This window comes from Homalodisca vitripennis, chromosome 4 (genome assembly GCF_021130785.1).
Source record: "Homalodisca vitripennis isolate AUS2020 chromosome 4, UT_GWSS_2.1, whole genome shotgun sequence".
In the NCBI taxonomy this organism is placed as follows: domain Eukaryota; kingdom Metazoa; phylum Arthropoda; class Insecta; order Hemiptera; family Cicadellidae; genus Homalodisca; species Homalodisca vitripennis.
Window position 1 is genome coordinate 159,328,019 of NC_060210.1, and position 13,713 is coordinate 159,341,731.

Consider the following 13,713-nt stretch of genomic DNA (forward strand, 5'->3'; position numbering starts at 1 on the left):
TTCCATGGAATTTGGCTTAGTGCCATTACTATCTATCCCTCAATATGCTGGCAAAACTTCTCTTCTGTCTGATTGCCTGTCTCCTTTCTGTTTGTCCATAGGATATAGTAGATTAAAATAAGCTATAGACTTTACAATTTTGCATGCAACTTCAACGAAGTGTGATAGCAACATATGGTGTGGCGTACTCCTACCTTGTATACTTTTTACATGTTAGTGTACTATTTATATTTTCCTACATGTAATTAAATTTGTTACAGCACAATACTTTTACCTATAACTGAAGGTGCATAATAATACATGTGTTTTTTATGAAAACCTAAGAAATCAATTTCAAAGAAACTCCTGACAGTAGAATTTTTCAAACTCAGATTAATAGGATATTGGAAAAATGCCTGCTTCCATAATTAACAAATGTATAGAGAATCTTAAGCATATGTTTGGTAATGAAACTGATTCTACTTTGTTCATTCCAAGAAGCTGATAAAATCCGTACTGTATTTAAACCTATAAGGGATTCTGTACAACTTCTAGATTGACAAGATATTCAGAATAGAGGGATTTAGCAACTCTTTGCCCTCATTCTATTGTACAGATATAATTAGGAGAAAAAGTGGACACTATTTCAGCCAAGATTTCTTGGAAGATAAGGAGGCAGAGTGATTGTCTCCCTCTGATTTAGACTTGCAAAAACTTTTAACACTAAGGAAGCCTCACCCACTCCAACACTTTTCCAAGCAAACAAGATCTACTGATAATGTTATCCCTTTACTCAAGTACAATATCTCAACATTCAACAAATAGTGATATGCCACTCCTGGATATTCATCGTGTTGGCTACATATGTGACAAAATTCAGTTTTTACCATAATTAGTATAGTTACACTTCTTTAGGTTTTTAGGTCAACTTCTGTTTGGTTTATCTCAGTATGAATTCTATCTTGCTACAGCATAGCCACTATTTACTCTACAGCAATCCTACTCTTTATTTCTTTTAACTAGTCTGTTACACATTGGGTCTGGCAAACAAAGATTATTGCAAATAAGCAGTGGAAATATCATGTATCTTTTCATTGAAAGCTAAAGAAGTTAATAAAGCTAAATGCAGTATTGGCAGTTTCTTGAGACTAGCGTCTTTGTCACATGTGGACACCAATTATTAGGTAATACTGCTGATGGTCCCATAATTATTTTTGGTGATCTGTATTAAAGATAAGGACAAAGTCATTGAAGAATAATACACTGAACACCAATGGCAGTGTCAGATGAACATACGTGGTTCAAAAATTACTGCAATCTATTACTTGATATGGAGTATAAAATATTTCTTACTATATGCTCATCATTACTGTTTAATCAATAAATTTAAATGCTAAACATCATAATAATTTAAAATTTAAATTGTTCGGTGTCTTGAGGGGCCGTTAAGATGAGAGTCTAATGTTGTGTGTTGGTAACATATGAAGCAATGTGTGTGCATAGATTCATTGTGGTGTACAGCCTAGCTGTCCCATTCATAACTCCCCACAAGGAACACTCCAATCAATTCAAGAAAAATTTCTTTTGAAACAGTTCTCATTGTAATGTTTATGTTGTCTTCATCTCAGTTCATATGATGAATTTAAACACCAGTATGATTACCGTATCTTGAACTGTTACCTTATTTTCATGCTTAGCCTTGAGTTGTAAGATTTTACACTGTCTTGGAGAAGAGGACAAATACCAGCTCTTATAGTTTCATGTTCTTATTGTTGTAACAACGTCTAACATCTGTAATCTTTCAAATGATTCATCATTAATAACTTTTAAGCAAAGAAATGTATTTTTTAGCTGAGGTGTTATAGTTATCCATAGTTACAGCAAATCTAGCCTGAAGTTTGCATATTGATTACACCTTTACCTTTGCTTGTTATGCTTCAAAAGTCTATACAACTTTAATTCACAGACGGATTGGAGAGGCAATGTGTTTGTACCTGGCAGCAAACATCTAGCACCAGCCTTGATTCTACTGTTAGTTCACTCAAGAATAGATGTAAAAAAATGAAATTTCCTTAATTTTAGTTACATTTTATTAGCTTAGTTACAATTGCTTGAATTGAGTTTATATTTGCATAGGTCCATATCATTGTTTATTTATAAATTATACCATACATGTTTTCAGGTGTCATTTACTCTTAGAAATGATGTTACTAAGACAGTAATTCTGCAGACACATGAGTATGCCAATATTGGAGATGCACTAAGACACCATTGTAACATAAAAGAAAAGCACATTTTAATTCCTGTATCAGTCTTCATACCACCATTCAAAATTTCTGCAAATATAAGTCGAGAAACTGAGCCATCAGATCATTTCCAATTTATATTTGTTAACAAAAGATTGGTTACAAATAAAACTATGTACAAAACAATAAACAAAAAACTAGCAAGAAGTTTTTACTTAAGAAATACAGGCAAATGTATAGATGGAAAGTCAGCAGAAAAGAATTATTCTATTTTTGTTATTAATATTCAGTGTCCTCACATTGAATATGATATTACATACGATCCAAAAAAGATGAGAGTTGAGTTTAGGAATTGGGACATCATTACTAGATGCCTTGAGCAAGTTGTTGATAAATTTGTATCAACTGAAGATAATTTAAATTTCGTAAAGGGAGTTAAAAACCAAGAAACAAACCTCACATTTATCAAAAAATCCCCTGTGATAAACAACTACACTGCTGTATCAAATGTTTTATATGGAGCTTCTAAAAAACGAGCACATGATACAAATGCAAAAGGTAAATCGCCTATAAAAAAGTGTTCACTTAAGACAACCAACAACAAAAAATGTCTTACTCAGGGAGAAGAGAACAATAACAATCAAAAGGCAGTTTCATCCTCTGCAGAGACAATACTTCATATTAAACAGCATAGTATAAGCCATTGTAAAAAGTTAGTTAACTCAATGAAATCAATAAACAAGAGTACCAAACTTAGCTCTAACTGTGTGGTCAAATCAGATCTTGAAAATCCATTGCCCTTTAAAGCTCCTGCACGGAAACAATGTTTTATGAAGAGAAAATTATTATCTGAACATATTATTACTGAGTCGGAATCCGACCCTACACCAATAAAACAGAAATGTATATGGAATAGCACTATTTTAAAAATAGACAATAATCCTAAACAAACTATTTTACCAATCATATCACAAGACTTTTTTGATAATGCTGTGACAGATATGAGGTTAACTAGAAATGTTTTGTTTAGTAACTCAGAAAACTATAGAAATTATGATACTTTAGGTCAAACGCTACAAATTAATCTCTACAGATCTATAAAGAAACTAGATTGCAGGAAATCTCTACAATTAACTCAGAAAGAAAGTTTGAATTATTTGAATAATAACAGAGGTGTACATTCAAAGTGCAAACAAAGTACTCAATCAATAGTATTAACAGAGAGTAGTTTGAAAAATGTATCAAATTATTTAATAAAGGAAGATAACTTAGATAAAAATATACAACTTTGTAATGTAAAAATCCAACCAAAACCAAATAAAAATAAATTGGATAGTACAAAATTACATAATAAGTTAAAAGATAAAGTTATCACTTGTAACACAAACTATTGCAATTTAAAACAAAATTGGAAGTTGTTTACTCCTACATTCAACACTCAGGATACCTGTAAAAGCTACAAAGCTTTACATATTGTTAGGACAAAGGGTTCAATAAATACAAAATCTAAAGTACTGATGACTATGAACAAAAAGTCTACCAGACCTGACAAGAAAATGAAAACAACTTTTGAAGAAACTGGTAGAATAGTTAATAACTCTCATAAAATGGTAAAAAATCAAAGTACACAAAATACTTCAACAAAAGCATTACTTAGAAAGCCAAAACAATTTATAAATATACCAGAATGTAATGTAAAAGTTTCATCTAAAAGTAACAAATTAATAGAGTCAACAGTTCTAGAACAGAGTGATTGTTCTAGTAAAACTCGTCTAAAAGACCTAAGAACACAACAAATTATGAAAATAGGGACAGGTTTTGACTTATCTAATTTTCAGAAGACGGCACCTTCTGCTCAACGTATAAATGAAAATTCGTTCAAATTCTTAAATAATAAATCAGGAGAAACATATTTACATAACGGAGAAGATAAACTTTTAGTCTCAGAAAAAAGAAAATTTGGAAATGAAAAATTTAAAAGTCAACAAGAGATAAGAGGTTTAAGAAATATAAGATGTCTGAAGCAAGTAGCAGAAGTAACTCATGGAACAGAAACAAGGGATTACAACCAGGATTATTCTGGAAACCAGATTGTATGCACAAATAATAAACATTTTAAAGATTCAAATGATCCCTTAAAAGAACAATATGTTAAGAAATCTTGTATAAACTCTCCTTTTAAGACTAACCAGTACAGTTCTGGGCTATTGAACAACCCAAGCACAATAGAGAACTGTGTCCAGAATACAACATTAAAAGATTCAGTAGTTGTTATAGATTTGACACAATATGTGAATGGAGTGGCTGGAGTAACTGTAAAGGGAGATCAAGAATACAGAAAACAACCTTTAAAATCACCTATTTGTGCTCTTTCTCTTGAATTGAAACAAAACCCTCTCAATTCTAAACGTTCTTGTATTTTCAATGAGGAGAGAGAAGACTTCGAACAAAGTCATCTGAGTGATGTAAAAAAAATTACACATTTGCCAGAGATCATCCAACAAGAAGATAATAAGATAATGAATGATAAGAAGTTTGCAGAGAATATTGATAGAAAATCTGGACGAGAAGGAGAAGGGGAGATAATTTTTATTAAAGAGGAAGGCAAAATTGCAGTGTTTGAAAATGAACAAAGTAATATAAATTTCAAAAACCCTTCAACTTATGAAACAAAAAATAAGGTTTCTGAATTCGGCAGCAAAATTATTCATATAGCAGAAGAAGATAAAGATTTTTGTCTTGAATCAAACTATAATGATTCAGCAGGAAGCCATGTGAAAAGTAATAATATAAGTTCAATCCCTGAAGACATAGTTTTATTGTCACAGTTTAGAAAAGAAATAACAGAAGTCTTATCTCCAGTCAAAAACTTGGAAGAAAATAGTAGAACTAATCTAGATAAAGAAATAAACCCCTTTAAGGCACTATGCAATATAGCAGAGGGTTGGAATAGGGAAACTACTCCAAATGGAAAACGCATTTATATTAACTCGTTAACAGGAATGTCATCCTTCTCAACTCCAGTGTTGTCCGAAAACCCACACATTTTAAGTAACAGATATTGGTTTATGCCCAAAGGCATTTCCCCTCTTGTTCATATCATTGATAAATCCAATCATGATGTTGAAGAATTATCAAAAAATGAAAAAGACACTATCCACAATATTATAGCATCAACCAACAAAACAGATTCAGCAACTTCTGAAATAAATAAGTCACAGATTCCAGGTAATTATTTTAATGTATTATTGTAACATTTATTTAGTCTAAAATAAAGGAAAAGATTGATAGACGAAAAACTATGTTTGGGTTATGGAATCTTTATTTATATGAAATTTAAGAACACATACTATTCTTTCTTTGAAATGAATGTTGAGTATAGCTCCATTTCATCTTCTGATTAGAGCAGCTTCTGAAATCTGACACAGTTCTAACCTTGACTACTGGAATCTATAGTTACGGCTGTTGAAGAGATAAAAAAATTTCAGCTGCAAAGACGTTTAAAACAAACTTTTTGCATGGTTTTGACATCAGAGATATTCATATCCTATTTTCTTGGAGGATTGGAATGTCAATATAATTATCGGGGACATCATTCAGTGTTAAATTACAAAATATATTTTTGGTCCAATGGACTTGAAACATTGTGGTTTCTGATTCTAGTCTACTTCAGGACTTTAATATGATTTGTTAACTTAAATTTGTTTATAATTATTATGAATAAGAAATAAAACTATCAATTTATATAATTATCTCAGTTGCGCCATCTAAATCTAATAATACAGTACATATTTTGACGTTAAAACATCATCCCAGTCTATGCAACGTTGCTTCACTCTTAAAATGTACAAATTAAACACAAAATAAAATGACACATTATAAAAACTGTTAAGCCTGTTATAGCTTGTGAAAACTGTACAATCTAAGCCATTGTAGACAGTTGTACATTCTGCATAGCCTGAAATACTAATTTCACATGAAAACATTTAGTTATGCTACTAGATTTGGAATCGACAATACAAGCAATAATAAAATTGCTAGCTGTGTGGAATCCTTATGGCCTTTTTTTGTTTCAAAAGAATGTGTTGTGGGTTGCCAGAGATTTTTCATCCCCAAGCTGATATCCTTAACGATGGGCACTTAGGGATGTAGGTTGTAGACAAACCTATTACTCACACATACTTGTTTCCCCTCACAAAAAATTGATATTTGTCAATTTTTCCAACAAAAGGGCTTACTAGTACAAAAACACTGTTTAATAATGTTTCCACAAAGATAGATTGGGAGAGGTTGTTCCATTTTGGCCCCCTAGAAGTACAGAATCAACTACTTGTACCATAACTTTTTTATACATTTATTTCAAAAACGTTTTTTATCTGTAATAAATCTGATATAAGACAAAGGATTCAAGAAGTTGTTTCAATAATAAGGGAAACATTGCACTGCATGTGAGCTGACCTAGTTTTCATTTTGGTCTGTCTTGCAAAGAATGGATCACATGTTGAGATTTATTATAGTACATGACATATCAAAACAAGGCTGTGTTGTTGCCAGCTGTGACAAAAGAATAACTAGTGATGAGATAATCAATTGAAATCAACAATCTAGTGATCTTTACTGCTCATCTATTTTTGTGGATGCTTTATGTTCACAGTATAAATGAACACTTGTTTATACGACACAGATCATGAGCAAATAATAATAATAAAACATCCAGAATAATTATGCTGAAGAACAAAACAGATGTAAACAACCAGAAAAAACGAGACGTCATTGTGTCATCTCATGCTGAGAATCAGCTAATATAACAATGTCGTGGGATGAGGGGAGAAGTGGGGTGCAGTAACTGCCTAAACTGCCAGGCTTGCAATTATGTGTCTCTTACTATAGTAGTATATAAATAATGGTGCTTGATTTATGGATTTTTATACAAAATATTTAATATTAAAAAGTATCTTTTTCTGATTTTTACTACCAAATAGTATCACCCCCAAATTATTTTAGAACATCCATCTGGAGTATTTAGTAGAGTGGAGAGAAACTTAGTTTATAGAAAGTTAATTCTGTTTAACTCTTTAAAACATAGCTAGATATGTAGATAATGTACACTATAAGATAAATCAAGGTTAAAAAGTTGAACATGAAGTGAAATTAAAGTTAAAAGTCTCTGAGGGCCAAATTTGTTACATTTAAAGACACATGAGTACCTAGCCTACCTTAATTCCAGTTCAGTGATACTAACAACACAATTGCTTACTAAATAAACTGGAACATTATAGCTATACCCTCTATTTTTATGAGAAATTGAAATAAATATAGATCATATTGACCTAGATATAATATTCCATTTCCAAAATGATTATGTAAAAGATAAGTTGGCTTGGGAGCAAACTTTTTAATTACTCTGCATAAACCCAGACAGAATTAAATGTGTATAATAATGGTACAGATGTACAATATCTTAATGTTGTTCTAAAATAGTATACCTCTGCTTAGACCTTTCTTTTGTTTTCTAAAGACAATCTACTAATATGAAAGTGCACGTTTTACTTGCAGAAAGAATATTGCACATGTTAGCTGGAGCTGATTATAAGGAAAATAGGAATTCTTCATATCAATTTAATAGACCATGTGTATTTTCCAACGAATCCATTCAAATGGGAAAGGTAAATAGTTTTTATTGGTAAACACTGCAGTAATAGGGTAGGCCACACCCAAATCGTCTGATGACATTAGAGGTGGTGTTGCCATATTGCTGCTGACCATCAGCTGGTGCCTGATGTTGAGGCGGATCAGTAATATTACATATATGTAAAACTGGCAACAGTTTTGGGTGCAGGGTGTAGAGGGAGGATTAAAACACAACAGCTTCCGTCAGACCATTTTGGTGTGGGCTGCTCTATTAAGTTATTAAATTAGTTTATAAGGGGCAATTTTTAAGTGCATTAATCACCAGAGTAACAGCCCATTAAGCTATGTAGTTAGATACTGATTCTGCTTTAGGCTGAAATCAACTTCATGCCTCTGAATCCTAGAAAAGTAGCAATAACTTTTACTTGTAAAATTAAACCTTTGGTAATTTTGTTATGAGACTGATAGTAATAGTATCAAGAAAAGTATATTGTGCAAGATTAGATAATAGACAATATTCTTTGTTTGCAATTTCATTAAGAAATACAATGGCGTCAAAAAGAGGTAATCATGATTTACAATTTTTTGTTGTTTCTTATAATTTTGTTTCTTTTATAAAAACTTTAAGAACGTCTTGACTGAGTATATGTGTCACTCCAATAGTCAGTTTTGTAGTTCATTTTTCAATTTGTTTCCTCTCTCGTCCTTGAGGTTTTGTGGCAGTGCATTAATGATTTTGCGCCCAGTGTAGGAAGGTTTTTTGCTAAATTGTGTTGTGTGGTGAATAGAAAGACTAGTTAGTTGCTCTTCTAGTGTAGTAGGTATGTATGTCTTCATTTCTTAGAAGGTCCAGCTGCTTGGTGTAAACAACAAAACGACAACTGCAAGTATATAAATTGATGTCACTGTTAAAAGCTGAAGTGATTTGAAGGATTCTCTGCAGCTATCAGTTGGGCCTAGGCCAGCAAGTAATCTAACAGCTTTTTTCTGGAGGACCAAGATTTTGTAAAGGTTGGCCTCAGACGTTACGCCCAGGAAATTAACCTATATCCAATATAAGATTCTACCATTGCATAGTAAGCTGCCTTGGCTGGTTTCAGGCCTCCTATCCACATCATTCTTCTAACTAAGAATATTCCAGATGAGTTTCTTGGTCAATGCGTTAATATGATCTGCCCAAGAACGATCGGCATCAATTACCCCAGAAGTTTTGTCTTCTTTTCTTTTTCAATATTAGGAATAACTGGTATTTGTTCATGTCTTCTACTAAAATTTATATGTATGGTTTTCAATGAATTTATGTGTATGATAATAATTACATTCCTATCAGAAGTCTGTTTTTCTTTTAGTAAGGTCAAAGCCATGTTGTTACCTTCCTGGTGCGGTCTATGGATAACTTTGACATTCGTAATCCCTGAGAGTTATACAATTTTAAATCTTTAACTTTCCTTGTTCATTTACTTATAAATCCCTTGGGGTGTATCAATAAAATTAGCTAAAGGGTGTATCAAAACGAGGTTCTGGACCTGTCAATGTGGATCATGCCTGCCCTCTTCCTCGCCAGTGAGTCTGCCTCATTTCCTCTGATGCCTTCATGGCCTGGTACCCACACCAGCTCTACCTGGTTATATTTTGCCATTTCCTTTAGCATTTGGTGACAACTAAACACCAGCCTTTAATCAAATTCATAGTCTCTTAACTTTAAGAGCTGCCTGAAATGATAAGAATTTTTGCTGTTTTATATTTCTTGGTTATCATTAATTGTGATCATGTTTCTATGGCTCCAAATCCTGCTTGAAACACAATGGCTATTGAACCTAGAAAATCAGTATATCTTATGCCTGGCTCAAAGACTCCCAGTCCCAAATCAGTTGCCATTCGTATAGCATACAACCGGCCTCTGTCCTGGGGGATCTCAAACTTTCTCCAGCCACTCAATTTTATTTCCTATAGTAACCTTGTTTACTATATATACTTAGAAAATATTGTTTAAGTAAAAATATTTGCCTAATATCCTTTAGCATTGGCAAGAAAGGATAAAGTTGGAAATATTTCAAAGGGTGTTTCCTTATCTGGATCCTCACAGAAGAAAATGACTTTAAGCCGTGTATACATCCTTCCAACAGAACCTTTTGAAGTTTATACAAAGTATGGTTTGGTCCTGCACGAGGTAATTGCTCACCAGGGAAAACCCACATGTCTTCTACTTGAAGATTTCAATATCCCCCCATATGATTTATATCCACAAGACGTGACACCCTCCATCAATGCAATCTGCTCTGGAAACTCTTCAGATTATTGCAGTGCACTCTTTAAATCAGTTTAATCATGTCCAAAACCATAGGGGAGTCACTCTCAAAAACATGTTACCAGGACTACCTAAACCACATGATGATGATTGTTAGGTGACTCCTTACCTAACAACCTGAAGAATTTTCGGAGCAACAGCATCGGAATTTTCCAATCCTATTATTTAATTTTACTGCATTTGTTATTAATGTTTGGGATTCCAGTTCATATGCATTATAAATCAGCAGCTGCAAACCACTATCCCTAACAAAAGTATTAAGTTCTAAATATTAACCCTCAAATATGTTACCACACTCACTAAGAAAGTAAAAATGTCAGTTATACAAGGTACGTAGTAAGAATAATGGAAAAGGGAGATTTTTCCGACATAATGCCAATAAAAGTGCTGTAACATGTTTAACCAATAATACAAGTTCGCTACCGATCGTTGAACCATCCGGTGACCAGTGACGTTATTGACTGATACAAAATCAGTCATCACGGACAGACCGAGAATAGTAACCTGGTCATTCAGTCGGACTGAAATTGAAAACAAATTTAAAGTCATGTACATAAATCAGCCGATACAACCCATAGTATGTACACAACCGATATATATATGTACAAATATACTCTGTATAGCTCCGTCCTTTGTTGGCCTCATTGAGCAGGATTGGTGGTTTGCTAGGTCCCAAGCTTTCTTCTGGCACCTATTTCACTGGGGAAATAGACAATAATCCTTTAATCATAAGTTCTGAGGTACAAATGGTACATTGTATCACAAAGTCTTAACAGCAGTAATAATTATTAATATAATGTTGGAGCCACAAAATATTTTGTTTTGTTTTATTTTGAATTTCTGGCATTTCCCACCCCTCCTTTTTAATACAAATCATCTGGAAATTTTTTAAGAAATTTATTTTCTGCACACACAATGAGAATTAACAATGAGATTAAAAAATTTGGATTAAAAAAAGTCGTTATCTTCTGTGTTGTCCTGGACAGTAGTCGGTGGGTTGTCATCCTGGGTAGACTACATGGCCAACAGAGCAGTGGAAGACACCTCGCCAGTTCCTTGGTTGTGGCCCTGTATCTCACCTGCTCTCCTTGTAGCTACACTGGCTTCCTTGTAGGATTTACAGCACTGGTAGTTGGCAATGTCATCAATGTCATCTCCGCTATAAGTACAACAGACACTTTGTCGTTACAGGCTTCAGGCAGTTCGACGCAGTTGGTTCTCTCTACAGCATACACACTTCCATTGCTTTCCTAAGTTGCTGGAACCGTGGTTGAAACTTTAGTACTAGTAGCATTACAGTGGACCAGCCGGTCTGTTGTAAAGCGTGATTACGACACTGACATGGAGCATATTTTAGATGTCGCTTTCCCGCTTCGTGTCCAGCGTATCCCGCTTTCTGTCCCTGATCAGGGACAAACTCATTTCTCTGCAGTCTGAAAAACTCATTGATGGCAAAACTATCTTCTGTTAGAACATCAGAGAGCTCCACCTTGTCCATGTCCGACAGTCTCATGATCACTCATTACCATCAGTGCCTATCCTATCCAATGAAGGTGTAGAAGGGCAGAGTGCTTCAACATCACCCTGAGGTCAGTGATAGTGACCAACACGGAAGACAAGTCCATCCATAACCTCCTCCATCTTTTTCAGGTGGGTGAAATCCCAAATTTGAATATACTTGAATAACATTTTTTAATTTAACTAATCAAACATATTTTATGAATTGGGTTAATAATTCTATCAATTATAATAATTTTTAGGTTGTTGGTCAAATTGATAATAAATTTATTGCTGCTCTACTTCATCCTCAAGGAGAAAAGAACAGTTTTCTTGTTTTATTTGATCAACATGCTGTAGATGAAAGGATACGAGTAGAAATGCTTATTACAGGTTAGTTCAATTCTGTATTTTTAATTGTACTAAATATGTATCAATTTTTGTTCAGTACAGTTAGTGTATTAATACCGCAACTCTTTATAACTTTAATTCTTTGATACAGTTGATTTAGCATGCGAGACTTTTCTGAATAATATTTTTTTTATCTCTCAGAATATATATACATATATCAATAAGATGGAAATATAATTGTAAGTACATTAGCATATTAACACTAATGTACTAAGTCGAACCCGGATCTCTCACTTGCCGGGTGAATGTGCTACCATCAAACCGCAGAGCCCTTACTTTTTATGATTAAATTATTTTGTATTCAATATATATACATAAATTTAGTACAGGCATGACAAAAAATGGGTAAAACGGAAAATAAATTAAATGTGAATTTTTAACTGAAACACTGCAAATGTGGCCCCCGGAATCCTGGGAGAGATAGCCTGTGTCAGAACCCTGGGATATGACATACCTGTCAAATATTTCTCTGGAGCAACAGGGTTAAACCACCTTATGTTTATAACACTGTCTAGACCTAGTAAAATGGTATGTACATCAGTATCAAGGATTGCCAGTCTTGTTATTTTTAATATAACTTAAACATACAAAATATACAAGCTAATTACAGTTTAAATTTTATTTCTTTCAAGCAGATCTCAAGTTTCACCCAATACTATAATACGAGTTATATCACTGCTAGCTTGACTATTTAGCTTCATTATTTATATAATATATCTCAAGTATAAATGTATTAAACAAGAGTTTTTCCCCCTAAACCCAGGTTTGCAATGATATCTCTCGTACCTTAACATTATGTTATACTAATATTTTGTATGTTTTTTTTTTGTTATTTGTGTAGGGTACAAGAATAACAATGGTCAGTTGAAAAGCCAAACTTTAAGTCCAAGTGTAGAAATATTTCTTGCTGAGAGTGAAATTGCTGTACTAACAGAACTATTACCAAGATTGCAAAAATTAGGAATTAAAGTTATAATGAAGGAAGGAAAAATATTTGTATGTGAAATACCTTTATGTTTGTTTAACAAAATTTCAAAAGAGGTAAGAAATTTTAATTGTTTTCTATAATTTAGATCTTAAAACGAAAATTGTTTAAATATACATCAACTAGCAGTTACTCACAGCTTTGCACGCAATTTCATAAGTTTGCACCTGTATAAGCATTTCTGGTTCAAGTGAATTATATTTCCAATGCCAATATTGAGTTTGCCTTCTTCCCACGATCAAGCAAATGTGTTAAAAAGTGTATATTATAGTCATTGTAATTTTACTTTGTTCTTAGTATTATTTATTCCATACTTGACTTGAACTTGTTTCTTGATCAAGAAAATTTATCAAGAAAAATATCACATATTAGAGAAGCCTACTTCTTTCAAAAGAGAACTAAGATGGATTTTATATCAGTCTTTAAATTTATAGTAAAAGTTAGATAGTAACTTTGTCTTTTATATCCAATACATAATATTTGATAAAACTATAATTATAAACATTGACACTAAGACTTTGTTTCTTTATAAACTGAAAAATATTTTAAATATTTAAAAACATTTGTTGGATTTGGTACATTAGTTCAAAAGTACAGTGATGTTCATGAGAAATATTGTATATTTTATTCTTGAATATTTTATTAATTATCAAGTC

General features: G+C 32.8%; 1 protein-coding gene across 3 annotated transcripts in view; it reads left to right on the forward strand.

Annotated features, from left to right (window-relative positions):
• The window catches only part of LOC124360436 (DNA mismatch repair protein MLH3-like), a 40,113-nt gene that overhangs the window by 18,277 nt on the left and 8,123 nt on the right, over positions 1 to 13,713 (forward strand). For all 3 annotated transcript variants that reach the window (XM_046814070.1, XM_046814069.1, XM_046814071.1), the window contains 4 exons: positions 2,162 to 5,453; positions 7,782 to 7,891; positions 11,925 to 12,054; positions 12,914 to 13,113. In XM_046814070.1, coding sequence (XP_046670026.1) covers positions 2,162 to 5,453; positions 7,782 to 7,891; positions 11,925 to 12,054; positions 12,914 to 13,113 — 3,732 coding nt within the window. The remainder of the gene's footprint in view (positions 1 to 2,161; positions 5,454 to 7,781; positions 7,892 to 11,924; positions 12,055 to 12,913; positions 13,114 to 13,713) is intronic.